This window comes from Dromiciops gliroides, chromosome 1, assembly GCF_019393635.1.
Source record: "Dromiciops gliroides isolate mDroGli1 chromosome 1, mDroGli1.pri, whole genome shotgun sequence".
NCBI lineage: Eukaryota > Metazoa > Chordata > Mammalia > Microbiotheria > Microbiotheriidae > Dromiciops > Dromiciops gliroides.
This window is the reverse complement of record NC_057861.1, coordinates 386821900-386837212: the sequence shown is the minus strand read 5'-3', so window position 1 is coordinate 386837212 and position 15313 is coordinate 386821900. Positions and strand designations below refer to the sequence as shown.

Sequence of the window (15313 nt, the reverse complement as noted above, 5' to 3'; positions counted from 1 at the left end):
ACTTTGGAGAGAGTAGTTTCCATGAAATGATTATGGTTGGAAGACAGATTATAAAGGGTTAAGAAGAGAGTGCAAGGAGAGAAAGTGGAGACACAACCTGTTGTACATAGTCTTTTTGAGGAGTTTAGCTACAAAGGGCAGAAGAGATGTAAGATTATAGTCAGCAAGGATGGAAGGATCAAGTGAGGATTTTTTCCAAATAGGGGAGACATTGGCATGTTTGTAGGATATAGGAAACGAGCCATTTGAGAAGGAGAGGATGAAAATAAGTGAAAGAGTGGGGGATGACAACGAAGGCAATCTGCTGGAGGAGATGGGATAGAATGGGAATGCTTGAACGAGTAAGGGTTTAGCCTTAGTAAGGAGTTAAGACTACTTCATCATGTGAGACAGAGGTGGAGGACATAATAGAAGAAGACTGAGTAATAGGAGATGAGGAAGAGGGGAGAAAAGGGAGTGCATGGTGAGTGGCATCATTTTTTTCCTATAAAATATGAGGCAGCGTTATCAGCTGAGAGAATTGAGGGGAAGGGAAGCCATTAGAGGTTTGAGGAGCGATGAAAAGGTTATATCAATTACCATCACCTGGCCCTTCTGTTATACTCTTCTCTCTCTGTCTCTGTCTCTCTGTCTCTGTCTCTCTGTCTCTGTCTCTCTGTCTCTCTGTCTCTCTGTCTCTGTCTCTCTGTCTCTCTGTCTCTCTCTCTCTCTCTCTGTCTCTCTCTCTCTTTCTCAGGGCAATGAGGGTTAAGTTACTTGCTCAGGGTCACACAGCTAGTAAGTGTCAAGTGTCTGAGGCTGGATTTGAACTCAGGTCCTCCTGAATCTAGGACCAGTGCTTTATCCACTGTACCACCTAGCTGCCCCTCCTTTTTTTTCTCTTAATACAACTTTTTAAAAATCTGCCCTTTTTTGTTGTCCTTAGCTTTCCTCCATAGCCTCAGCTCATTTTAAGTTTTAATATTCCTGACAGTCTTTTTATGGGATTATGCCACATTTTTATATTTATTCCCGATTACCTGGATTTGCTTCCATCTTCTGTAAATATCTTTTTGTTAAAAAATTTAAATTGGTCAGTGAGTTCCCCGTGCATACACACTGATCTCTTCAAGCAAATCCAATTTTTCCTTCTCACTGGGATTCTTAAGAATATCTCTTGCCTTTTAGGCAGACATACTGTGAATAACTGGACTCCAAGAGAGCCTACCTATCTTTCTTCTGAGCCCTTTGAAATCTCTCCTCCTAAAGTATAGAGTGTATGTCAGACTATGCCTAGATTTCCTCTACTTTATCACAAACTCTAAAATGGGCTGGCCACTTTCCTCCACCCCCCATCCCAGTGTTTCATCATTTCCACCCCCAGCAACTATTATTTGAGAGAATATAAGCCAGAAAATGGATGATGCCAACCAGCTTGAAGCAGTGTGTAAGGACCTCCTCTGTTCCAGACCTATAAAAAGCTTCCACAATCAGTTTGCTAGAGAGTTCGTGATTGAAGCAGGCTCATGAATCTGGCACACAGAAGGCACTTAATAGATGTATATTGACTAATGCTGTATTCCAAGCAAACATTTGCTTCACAGAGTGGCTACAATTCAGAATTCAATGTAAACCCTATCAAATCCCCACTAGAGAATAGAACAAACTGTGGATCTCATGACTGCATCATTTATGACAAGCTTGCTAAACTAAATTCCTCATCTTGCAAGGGAAGATATTCTCATGTTCATCTTATGAATGAATGATTAAATGAAAATAGGTAAGCTAAATTTTTTTTTTGTTAAAAATTTACTTAATTAGGTAGGGCTAATGATCAATCAGAACTCCTTTTAGAACTTAGTAATTTATTAAATGCTGAACTTTCTCAAGTATGTCACAAGTTGAATGTCCTATGCCCTTGGAAGTCGGAAGGCCTTTGGGGAAGAAGAAGGGAGAAGGGAATGGCAGAGGGACCAGGGCCATGACCAGTGGGCAGTGGCAATGCACATGAAGGTTGAAGTAAAGCAAGGATTATGGGTTCCCTCTAAAAGGAGTAGGAATGGGGATGGGGGACAATATTTAGTTGAAAGAGAGAAAAGGGAAAGGCGCCTTGGTAGGACAGTTTTCTCATGAGACCTGCTCCAGCTGGGCCCTGCAGTGCCTGGTATAATCTTGCTGGGAAATGGACTGAGGTGGGGGAAGGGAAGGTCTTCTCATGAGGCCTATTCCCCAAAGGCCTTCCGACTTCCAAGGGCATAGGACATTCAACTTGTGACATACTTGAGAAAGTTCAGCATTTAATAAATTACTAAGTTCTAAAAGGAGTTCTGATTGATCATTAGCCCTACCTAATTAAGTAAATTTTTAACAAAAAAAAAATTTAGCTTACCTATTTTCATTTAATCATTCATTCATAAGATGAACATGAGAATATCTTCCCTTGCAAGATGAGGAATTTAGTTTAGCAAGCTTGTCATAAATGATGCAGTCATGAGATCCACAGTTTGTTCTATTCTCTAGTGGGGATTTGATAGGGTTTACATTGAATTCTGAATTGTAGCCACTCTGTGAAGCAAATGTTTGCTTGGAATACAGCATTAGTCAATATACATCTATTAAGTGCCTTCTGTGTGCCAGATTCATGAGCCTGCTTCAATCACGAACTCTCTAGCAAACTGATTGTGGAAGCTTTTTATAGGTCTGGAACAGAGGAGGTCCTTACACACTGCTTCAAGCTGGTTGGCATCATCCAAATCCATTGGTTCACTAGACTTGAAGGTGTTCTCAAGTTAAGTTCACAGTCTAGCTTCTGAGAATAATACCTTCTTAAGGGCTAGCCAGGTGTGATTACAATCTAGTTAACTTTGAAGTAGGCTAATCAGCAGTCAATCACTCTCACTTGATTCAATCAGTTTAGATTAATCTCCTGGTGGGTCTTTGAGTATCTGCTGAATCCCATTATTTTATCACACTCTTCAGAATCTGGCTATGGAAGGTGAGAATGAGGAATCAAGAATGACTCCTAGGTCATGAGCCTAAATGACTGAGATAATGATGCCAACCTTAACAGTCGTTGTTTGTCCTTCCTTCTCCAAGAGGGCCATGACATCAAAATGATGTCATGATTTGCACTGAATTGGATTTAAGTGAGGAGGGGCTATGCAAGGTCACCAGTCTCACACTCTCCTCTAGAGCCATCTGGATCCAGTGGCAAGATATATATCAGGATGACTAGAGAAGGCCCTGAGTGTATTTTGTTTTTGGGGTTTTTTTGGTGAGGCAGTTGGGGTTAAGTGACTTGCCCAGGGTCACACAGCTAGTAAGTGTTAAGTGTCTGAGGTTGGATTTGAACTCAGGTCCTCCTGCCTCCAGGGCTGGTGCTCTATCCACTGTGCCACCTAGCTGCCCCAGCCCTGAGTGTTTTTAAGGCAATTGGGGTTGTGACTTGCCCAGGGTCACACAGCTAGTAAATGTCTGGGGTGAGATTTGAACTCAGATCCTCCCAACTTCAGGGCCAGTGTTCTATTCACTATGCCACCTAGCTGTCCCTTAGGGAAGTGTGGAAGAAGGGATGGTTTGAGGGGAAAATTAATGAGTTTGATTTTGGACATATTGAATTGTCAGGATCCCCATGCCAAAACCACCCCTCTCTTTTTACTACTAGGAGACACCCTTTTTTCTAGAGCTAAGGACCAGCAAGCAAACTGTGCCCTGAGCTTGGCATAACAGCAATCTTTTGTGCTAACCTTTTGGATGAGCTCAGATGCAGCAAAATCCCAGAATTGTTTCACACCAGCCTCAAGTGGTCACTGAATTCAGACACGCACCTTCAGGAACCACATTCCAGTCATGAAGCCCTTCTATGCATCAAACTTACCTCATTATTATTATTATTGTTATTATTATTATTATTATTTTGTGGGGCAATGAGGGTTAAGTGACTTGCCCAGAGTCACACAGCTAGTAAGTATCAAATGTCTGAGGCTGGATTTGAACTCAGATCCTCCTGAATCCAGGGCCAGTGCTTTATCCAAAACTCAACTCATTATTGCTATTACCTCCTCATTGCCATGGCAACAGTTCACTGCATATTTCTTTGTCTAGCCACTGTTATACATATCAAGGTTTGGCCTGCCTGTAGTGGGTCTCCACAGTATCAGAGCAGACCCCAGCACACATGTCTAATTTCCCTCTTCCAAAGCAATAGAGGGGTTTTGTTTGGTTTGGTTTGGTTTGGTTTTGGTTTTGGTTTTTGCTTATAACCACTGTTAGCTCTTTTGTTTTGTTTTGTTTTTTTTAATTTTTTAGAATCAACAGGGTATTACTTCTGTTAGCTTCTAGATGTTTTTTTCATTTTTTTCAGAGTTAACAGCAGTTGTATAACTTCCGTGACTCTTTGGTAATTTATTTTCAGAGTTAACAATGTATGTAGGGATATCAAGTTTGAGATGTTCAGTGGGTAGTTGGAGATGCAAGACTGGAAGTTGGGAGGAAGATTGGGCTGGGTAAGTCAATTTGAGAATCATCAGCATAGAGATAAAAATTGAATCCGTGAAAGCTGACAAGATCACCAAGTGAAGTAGCATAGAAAGAGAACAAAAGAGTGCCCACAACAGAGCTTTGGGGAGCACTCACAGTTAATAAGAATTACCTGGATGAAGATCCAGCAAAGGAGATAAGAAGGTGCATTTAGAAAGGTGGGAGAAACAGGAGAAAGCAAATGTGCTGAAAACTAGAGAGAAGAGAGTATCAAGGAGAAGAGCATAATCAAAGGTGTTAAAGGTTGCAAAGAGGTCAAGAAGGATGAGTATTAAGAAAAGGTCAGTGTATGTGGCTATTAATAAATTACTGGTAATTTCAGGTTCAGTTGAATGAGGAGATTGGTACCTGATCATAGAGACTTAAGAGGGGAGGAATAAGAAAATAAGTAGAGGCATCTATCGTAGACAGCCTTCTCAAAGAGTTCAGCCACAATAGGCAGATGAGATAGAGGATGACAGCAGAGACGGAAGGATCAAGTGAGGGGTTTTTGAGGATGAGGGAGACATGAGCATGTTCATAGGCAGTAAGGAAGCAGGAGACCAGGAAAGATGGAAGATAGCAAGTAGAGTTGATAGGGACAATCTCCTGGAGGAGATGGATTGGAATAGGATCACTTGTGCAGGTTGGCCTTGGCAAGGACAAGGGTCACCTCTTCATGTGAGATAGGGGTGAAGGAAAAGATAGTGGCAGAAGGCATTTGAGTGATATAACATGGAGGGGGGATGAGTGGACTTTTAGCAAATGGCCTCAATTTTTATAGTAAAATATGAGATAAAGTTGTCAGCTGAGAGAGTGAGGGGGAAGGAGAACCAAAGGAGGTTTGAGGAGGTATGAAAAGGTTTGGAAAGAGCTGCTGTGGAGAGTGGAGAGTGAACAGGGAAGTATAGAAGAATTACCTTCTGCAGCAGTGAGTTTATGTAAAGTTGAACTGGTTTTCAAAGGGATCAAGATGGGGAAGGGGGGAAGAGTATAGCTGGTGCAGGGGTGATGATCTGGGAGAGAACTAAGTGGTCAAAAGATTGGAGATTACATTGATGATGAAGAACAGGTTTGATATGGTAAAGCAAAGGAGACAGGAGACCAATAGGTTGTTATTAGATAAGGGAATTTCCGAATTCATGATCATATAGGTGGTATATTTGTAGGTGATGGCAAAGTCAAGATTATGACCATCTTTGCTGAGACTGAGGTGGAGTGGAACAGTATTGTTCAATATTTTCAGTAACGTCTGACCCTTCATGACCTGATTTAGGGTTTTCTTGGCAAAGATACTGGAATGGTTTGTCATTACCCTCTCCAGGATGTAAAATTAAGTCATGGAAAATGAATAGGTTGAGAATTGGGAGTTTAAGGCATTTGAAGGAGTATCAATATGCATGTTGAAGTCCTCTAGTGTGAGAGTGGGAGTTGGGGAAGAGAGAAAGATTGTGAGCTGGGTCCTGAACTTTCTGAGAAAGGAAGGGGAGTGTCTTGGAGGTCTGTTGAAAACAGTTATCAGAATTTTGATTGGGGTGCAGTGAGGTAAATGTAGATTGTATAGACCTCAAAGCAGGAGAGTTACAAAGTGATAGTGGCAGAGAGAGAACCTGGAAGTAGCAATGGGTAGTAGCAAAGAGTATTCTAATTCCCCTGGAGAAGGAAATGGCAAACCACTCCAGAATCTTTGCCAAGAAACTCCCAAAATGGACGTCACAAAGAGTCAGACACAATTGAAAAATGATTGAAGAGCAAACCTTGAATTGAAGGGGAATCAGTGAAAAGCACAACCAGTGCTGAAAAGAATGCCCAGAGAGGCTGTGTCACCAAGAGGGAGCCTGGTCTCAGCGAGAGCCAGAAGATGGAAGAATGAGAAAGGAAAAGGTAAAAAAATGAAAATAAGTTTGTTGCCTATGGAACAGGACTTAAGGGGCACAAAGAAAGGGGTAGGTAGCATTTGGTTGAGACTTTGAAGGTCAATGGGTTGAAGGAGATGGAAATAAGGAATAGAATAGTAGGGGAAGGGGTTGGGGAAAGGGTTTGGACAATGACTGACAGGGATTTAGAATCACTGGGATGTGTGGGATATGGCCAGGGAGGAGGTTTGTTGGGTTTTTTTTCAGGGCAATGAGGGTTAAGTGACTTGCCCAGGGTCACACAGCTAGTAAGTGTCAAGTGTCTGAGGTCGGATTTGAACCCGGGTACTCCTGAATCCAAGGCTGGTGCTTTATCCACTGTGCCACCTAGCTGCCCCATTTTTTAAAAAAATCATTTAGTAAAAAATGAAAAAAAGATTTTCAGTCAATAGTATCATGGTAGAGTTTTTTCAGAGCCTTGGGGAATTCAGGTAAGGGGTCAAGAAGTGAAGGAGTGGTGTTACTCTCCGTCCCAATGGCAATAGACCAGACTGGAAATTTGATGGAATGATACCCTCTCCCCAAACCTCAGCAATGAGAATATGGTGAGATGGAACGGAACTTCTCTTCTCATGGGAAACTAGAAACCAGGTAATAGATGGACAAATACAGTAGTAAGGCACCCACCACTACACAATTCCAGGGGAGATTCAAGGATAGGCAGGAGATACAGATAACATGATGGAAGTGTAGACTCCATGAAGTGAAAAAAAGATTCCCAGGATGAAAAGTCTTGAAGTACCCCTGGCTTCACATGTTCCCTACATCTGTGCCTCATTGTGCTTTAAATTTGAACCCACTTTCCAAAGGGACTGTGTATGCAGAGGGAAGAACACATCCCTGGTTTGGGGAACATTTTGTAATTTTTATCTTTCTCAACAAATATTCCTTTTGAAAAAAATTGAGGTTAGCTGGTTGATTGATATTGGAGAGCATACCAGAGGCCAGCTAGGTGGTGCAGTGGATAAAGCATCAGCCCTGGATTCATGAGGATCTGAGTTCAAATCCAGCCTCAGACACTTGACACTTACTAGTTGTGTGACCCTGGGCAAATCACTTAACCCTCATTGCCCTATTAAAAAAAAAAAAAAAAGAATGAAGGAGAGCACACCAGATAGGGGCGCATGATCAATAGAACCAGAAACTCTGTCACTTCCCGATTACCCCTAGAACCTTGAGGAGAGGGGTAGTCATTGCCCTTTGAGAACTTAACCCACCAATACCCTTCAGTTGGAAGAGTGAACCCAGAGGAGGTTCATTTAGTTCTAATTTTACACTGTAAAATTCAGACACCCAAATTCTAAAGCCTACTTCGTATAATTGTACTTACCAAACAATGAATTTTCTATATTATAAGATTATAGATTAGAGCTGAAAAGGACCTTAGAGTCCGACTCCCTCATTCTACCATTGTGTAAATAATCCCAGAGAGATTAAATGGTTTGTTTTGTTCTGTTTTTTAGTAAGGCAATTGGGGTTAAGTGACTTTCCCAGGGTCACACAGCTAGTAAGTGTTAAGTGTCTGAGGCTGGATTTGAACTCAGGTACTCCTGACTCCAGGGCCGGTGCTCTATCCATTGCACCATCTAGCTGCCCCAGATTAAATGTTTTGTAAATTGTAGAGCTAACATGTGGATCCTGGTCTCCTGATTTAATCTCCCTAAGGCCTCAATTTCTTTTAAATTAGATGGTTTTTGTCTTCCAAGTCTAAATCTATGTTCCTATTTGGGCCTTTTTCCATTATATCTTGCCATCCACTTAACCGCAGGTGTTCTGCTTTATACTTAAGATCATAGATTTGGAACTAGAAGAAAACTTGGAAATAATATAGTTCAAACTCCTTATTTTTAAAATGAGGAAACTGAGGATCAGTGAAGTGAGTTTCTTAAAGTCTGATTCTGAATGAAATGTTCTTCAGATTTTAAAGGTTTGTGATCTGTTTTATTTATCTGGAAAAACCTGATAAGTGTTAACCAGGTCTGAATATGCAGTTCAGAACATTAGGGGATTAAAATACAGTTTTCAAGTGCCAATTTCCAATACATTCCTCAAATGCCATCCTCCTACATACACCTTATTGCCATCTGGAGAGAAAAGTAAAGCAGTTCATTAAATTATCAGGTGCAATATACCTGGGTTCACTAGATGGCACTCTAGCTACATTGGTTTCTCAACAATGGGTCTTTCCTAACCAGTTATCAATTAAAAAAAAAAAAGTTTTCTTGATACCTTTTCTTTTTATATCACAAACCACTCTCCCCTCTGACCCTGCAATATGCTTCAACCCATCCCCGACATTGAAATCTTATACCAAAGAAAAGTTGTTAAGCAAAATTGTCTAGCGTAGCAACCAGGGCTCCAAGAATATGCAAGACGTTGTTCCTACAGTCCCCAATGTCTCTACTGAGAGAACTGTGTCTAGTTATGTCTTCTCCGTGGCCACTGAATTTCAGCCGAGTTAGACTGAATTGTAGTCTCAACTTTATTTCCATTATTCAAGTCGTGTATTTTGTTTTTTCTAGTTTTGTTTTCTGCACTACATCCATATGTTTTGTCTCATTTCTCTCAATCTCCCACATTTACTCTTACATCACAGTGATATTCCACTATATTCATACAATTTGTCCAGTAATTCCCCCATTTGATGGGCATCTACATTCTTTCCAGTTTTTTACTGCCACAAAAAGCAATGCTATCAATTGTATCACCTTTAGGTATATATGTGTATATATTTAGTATATGTGACATGGAGTACTATATCTAGAAAGTGTTATAGTATTCTGGCTTTTGCAAATATTTTTCTTTAGACAGAGTTAGCCTTATAGTATGGGATCTGAGTGGAGTTGGTCTCTTGTTTTGGTCTGGATACCATGATTTTAGACATTAGAGTAGTGACAGAGTTATGGATAGCATACTTAGCAAAAATACAATCTGAGAGGAATAGCAAACACAGCAATCAGGATTCAAAAAGCTCTTGATGGTATCAGAGTCAAATCTAATAAAACAAATATAATAAGTATAGGCATAAAGTTTCACACTTAGCGTCTAGAAATGACCTGGGGGAGTTATAAAAGAAGCAGGACTAGAGAATGGCTTGTCTGACAAAGATCTGGAAATTTTAAAGTGTTTAATATGAATTACACAAAAGTGTAATAAGGGGGACAGCCAGGTGGCCCAGTGGATAGAGCACTGGCCCTGGATTCAGGAGGACCTGAGTTCAAATCTGACCTCAGACACTTGTCACTTAGTAGCTGTGTCACCCTGGGCAAGTCACTTAACCCCAATTGCCTTACCAAAAAAAAAAAAAAGTATAATAAGGGAGGTAAATGTAACCTTAGGATGGATTGAGAGACAGTGTCCAAATGCTCCAGTCATATCTAGAGTATCATGTTCATTTCTATACACCACATTTTGGGAAGGTCTTTGATAAGCAGGAGAGGATCAAGAAAAGAGATACTGAAGGGCCTCAAAATCATGAAGGAATTTCTGGAGGATGGGTGTTTACTCTAGAGAAGAGAAGAATGGGCATGGAGATGGGAATGACAGATGTCATAAGAAAGAGAGATTAAATTTTGTTTTTCTTGGTCCCAGAAAGTAGAGTCAGGAGCACTGAGTGGAAATTACAAAGAAATAAATTTAAGCTGGCTGTCAAGAAAAAGTCTAACAATTAGAGCTATCCCCCATAGCTGCCCCGCCATTAACCATCTTCAAGTAAAAGCTACTTTACCCCTTACTGGATATGTTGTAGTAGGGATTCAAGTGAAAGCTACTTTACTCCTTACTGGATATGTTGTAGCAGGGATTTGTGATCAGCCACGAGTTAGACTAGATCACCTCTTCCAATTCTTAGATTCTGAAATTCGGTGCTATATTATCTCAAATTGTATTGATTTTTTAATAATAAAGTATTTTATTTTTTCCTGTTACATGTAAAGATAGTTTTCAACTTTTGTTTATACAAGCTTTCCAATTTCAGATTTTTCTCCCTCCCTCCCCTCCCACCCCCTCCCCTAGACAGTGGGTAATCTGATATAGGTTATATATATATATATATATATATATATATATATATATATATATAATTGTATTGATTTTTAACATTGTTTTTTTCATTGTCAGTTCCTCAAGGGCAGGTGCCTTGTCATGTACCTCTTTGTAAACACCCATACTATTCTATCTCAGAGCCTCAAATATAGTAGATGATCATTAAATACTTTTTGGTGATAGAACATAAGTTCCTTGAGGCAGGGACTGTTATTTTTGTCTTTGTATTCCTGGAACCCAACCCAGTGCCTAGAAAATGTAGGTCCTTAATAAATGCTTGTGGATTGATTGATGATCAATAGCCACCATCGCAGCAGCAATACTCCCCAGGGTGCTGCTATGAACAAGCAGTCACATTGTTTTATTCAAGTGATCAGTTTCCCAGCTGGTCTTACATTTGTTTACTACCAGACATAGAAAAAGGTCTATTGGTTTCCTCATTCATTTTTTTTTCTAGGGAGGAATGTGGAAATAGGATATGATCTGACTTCTACTTAGGCAACATAGGCAGCCACCTATAACAGAGAATGTGTAGGTTGCCACAAAGTGCCCAAGTGGAAACCAGCCTCCCCCTGAATAGAGAATTTTGATTAGAAGGAATGGGTATCAGGAAGGTCAGTCATCCTAAGGCTAGGTAGGGGACCAGTGAAGAGTAACTTCTTCCAAGTGGACAGGCCTACTTATGGTTTGCTATAGTTACCTTTGACAGGAGGCAATATTGTGTGAAATTGCCAGTCTTAATTTCATGCTCCAATGGGCTGATCTGAGCAAAGATTTGTTTTTTTCTACAACAAAGGTTATGGCATGCAGACATCTACCACACAAGAAAGAGTAAGATTATAGGATCTAACTCATAGCTCCACAGCTGCAAAAGATTACAGAGACCATCTAGTCCAAGCCTCTCATTTTACTGATGAGGAAACTGCCTAGTAAGGCGAAATGCTTTTTGCCCTAGATTACCCAATTGTCCAAGGTAGGATTTGAACCCAAGTCCTTTAACTCCAGAATCAGCTCTGTTTTCATTGCACCACAAGTCAAAAAGGGTGTCACAATTTACTTCAAACAGCTGCAGAAGATGCTGCAGGAATGAAGGCTCAATAAGAGAAAGTAGTCTTCTTGCAAAGTAAAACATAATTTATTATTTTTTAAAAGATAACTATCTGTTTTGTCCAGGCCTTGAGATAGAAAGGGGCTCCAGGGCTCCTTTGCAGGCCTTATTTCATCCCATCTTAGTGGGTGAAAACATCACGAAATATCCTATTTTGTTTTCTCCCCTTTCCTCTCTGATAAGAGTTTTAAAAGGAAATGATTAGAATTGGGGAGGAGGAACATGAGGACGGTTTGGGGGTGTTAAGGGCTAAAATTCTAGCTAAACTATCTAAAATATCTAATGAGTGGTCACCAATAAATTATAAGATCTAGCAAGAGTTAGACTTTTAAGCATTTATTAAGGAGAATAAGAATTTGGTAAAGAGAGAGAGACAGGCCTAGATTCATCTATCTATTAAAGGGAGAGCACATTTCTAGCTCCCTTCACCACCAGCGTCCTCAGGAAAGAGAGAGAGACAGAGCGCCCGGCTCCCCCTTCCTCCTCCCACCAGCAAACGTCGCTTCCTGACACTAAAGAAAAGACGCATGGTCGTGCCCTCAAAGACCTTCCTTCGTGGCAGAACTTTTCTATAGTAAGTCTCCAGTAGGTGGCGTCATTCCAATCATTACAGGGGATAGATGAAGGTTATAGGTAAGGACAGGAAGAAAGATCTGTCACTTGGGAGCTGTAGGACCCTAGGCATGCAGGGTGGGAAAAGGCTTTGAGTTCACACAATTAGAGATTTTGGTGAGAAAAGAGGGGTAGTTTGGCCTGTAGGGGAAAAAGACTCAGAGGAACAGTATATGAAGAACTGTCATGTGGACAAAGGAGTAGATTTCTTCTATCTGGCCCCAGAAGGCAGAACTAGGAGATAATCAGTAGAAGTTGCAAAGAGACCCTTTAGACTTGATGTCAGGAAAAACTTCATAGCCATTAGAGACCAAAAAAGCTGCCTAGAGCAGTGATGGATCCAAAACCGCCCCCACTTTCATCTTCAAGCTGAAGTCAGGTAGGGATTCTTTTCCTATATGGATTGGACTTCATGGCCACCAAAGTTCATTCCAACTCTCAAATGCTGATTTGTAAACTTTGGGAGTTGGACCTCTCTGTCTCCTTCATCTTTAATATTCCTATATTTCCCCCCCTACATTAAGGCTTCATTATGACATTTGAAAACAGAATATTATGTAAAGTCACAGAATAATTGTGTCCTTGTAAATGGCAGGCATGATAGAAAGAAAGCTATGGACACTTAATTTAATAATATTTTATTTTGAATAGTATAAGGTGAACTCAATACCCAACACATGCAGCAAGAAAACAGAGATGGAAATTAAACCCATTTATAGGACACTCAACAGAGGATCCAAGTCACAAAGTAACCCATTAGTCGAGGAATCCGATTCCTTTTACCCAGAGTTAACAGATGGGTCTATGTTGTGCTAGTAGCTTATCAAACTGCCTTTACAAATGCCCATTGACTCCAAATCCCAACTAAACCCTTTGCTGAATCATTCCCTCAAGTTAGAAAAATTATAGAATGGTAAAGGGTCAAAAGCCCCTTAATGATCTGAGTTTTATTCTGAAAAAAAAAGAAACAAACCCCAAACCCTACCAAATTCCCATTCTTTTCCCACCACCATGCCAGACAAGAGTCTAGTTGCTGCCCTCTTTCTTCCCAAGCTCAAAAGGTCTTTTTATTTCAAATTGAAGCGTTTCCAAGCATTGGAAGGACCTAACATCAGGTGTCCAAAACCTTTTTGTTTCTTACTTGGAATCCACTGCTACCTTTTGGTGGGCAAAGCACCAATGAGATACACTTTAGGAAAGAGTTCACTCTGTGTAGGTCTGACCTTCCCGTCAGGGTTTTCAGTCTAACTCCTGCCGCAACAACAGATCTCTTTACCCTCTAGCTAGAGCCACTAAACAGAACTGAACCAAATGAAAAATTCTGTCAAGATCCAATTTTGCATGGCTTCTCAAGTCTGCCACAGACCCCTGTATTATTCCCAGCCCAACCAACCCTTGCACTGCCCTCTATACTAACCCCAGTGAATCACATACGGTAAATCTTTCACTCCATCTGAATCTGCACCTAGAACTAGCCTTACCAGAATTGGCTACATCGGAATGACCAATGGTAGAAGCTCATCCCCTGTAGGTGGATCCTCTGGAGATGTTTGAGAGTTGTCCCCAAATGAACAATTACCAAATAAATATTTCTATCTATGTGATGTATTTTTTTTTTGCTAAAAAATAAAAATTCACATTGTTCTCTTTTTTGAGAAAGGAGTGAAATAAAAATAACTTTAAAAAAGAGGGCTATTCTATGTAATGACTACATATGAAAAATATTTATTGTTCCCTGATCCAAAAATATTAATAATATGCCAAAGTTAGAAAGTAATTCTCTGGGTGCAAAGTTTATAAAAACCTGCACCTGGGCAAACTTAAGACAGGGTTGTTTATACATTGTGTTAAGGAGAACAGAATTTTCCAAAGAAAATTATATTGCGTGTTTTGTTGTGCCTAATGATATAAATAAATGGGTGATCAGCATTAAATTCATCTTTATGCTGCAGGATTCGAGATCCTGGTACCTCTATAGAATCACCACCATCTTCTGTTATTTCTAAACTGGCTTTGTGAATGACATTGGACAAAGCTACTCCCTTAGTCTCTGACAGCCCCGAGAAATCACTTGTGCTTTCATCAAAGACATTTTTCATTCCAAGGCTCTCCAGATCTGTTTTAGGGTCAATAATTTTTTCCACCTTAAATTTTGGAATTGAAAGTTTCACTTTGGCGCTGGCCATTGTACTGGGATTGGTCCACTCCTGCAGTGTCTCAGGGCTGAGCTCTTTCTCAACCTGAAAGAAGAAAAAAAGAAGCAAAGCATGGTTTATTACCAATGGGCATAAAAGGGGGGGGGATATCCTCCTTCACCTTAGCCCTCAAAATGAAAATGACCAATCAATCAATAAACATTTATTAAGTATCTACTATTTGCCAGGAACAGGGAAAGGCTCTGGGAATACAAAAATAAAAACACTGTCCCTGACTTCACACAGCTTACAGTCAATTAATGGAAAAAAACCACATCCTAATCTAAGTAAATACAAAAAATATACAAAGTAAATTAAGGTGATGGGGAGGGGAGCAGAATACAGTGAGGAGGCACTAACAGGTGACAGGATTAAGAAAAGACCTCATGCGGGGGCAGCTAGGTGGCACAGTGGATAGAGCACCAGCCCTGGATTCAGGAGGACCTGAGTTCAAATCCAGCCTCAGACACTTGACACTTACTAGCTGTGTGACCTTGGGCAAGTCATTTAACTCTCATTGCCCAGAAGAAGAGGAGGAAGAGGAAGAAGAAGGAAGAAGAAGAAAGAAGACCTCATATTAGAAGATAGAACCTAAGCTGAACTCTGAAGGAAGTTATGGACTCTAAGGGATACAAGTAAGGAGGGAGTGCATTCCAGGCATATTGAGCAAACTATATAAAGACACAGAGATGAAAGACAGAATGTCATGTGTGAGGGACAGATAGGAGGTAAATCTGGCTGACCCAAGGGGCTTTGATGTTCTGAATGGAAATAGCTGCTGGGATGCAATGTAAAAGTATTCTTTTTGTTTTTGTTTTTTGCGAGGCAATTGGGGTTAAGTGACTTGCCCAGGGTCACACAGCTAGTAAGTATCAAGTGTATGAGATCGCATTTGAACTCAGGTCCTCCTGAATCCAGGGCCAATGCTTTATCCACTGTGC

At 40.5% G+C, this 15313-nt stretch overlaps 1 protein-coding gene across 1 annotated transcript in view; it reads right to left on the bottom strand.

Annotated features, from left to right (window-relative positions):
- Positions 1 to 12839: 12839 nt before the first annotated feature.
- Positions 12840 to 15313, bottom strand: part of SERPINB5 (serpin family B member 5) — a 40456-nt gene continuing 37982 nt past the window's right edge. Inside the window, exon 7 of the mRNA XM_043977505.1 lies at positions 12840 to 14417. Within this exon, the coding sequence (XP_043833440.1) occupies positions 14025 to 14417 (393 nt within the window). The 3' untranslated portion in view covers positions 12840 to 14024. The remainder of the gene's footprint in view (positions 14418 to 15313) is intronic.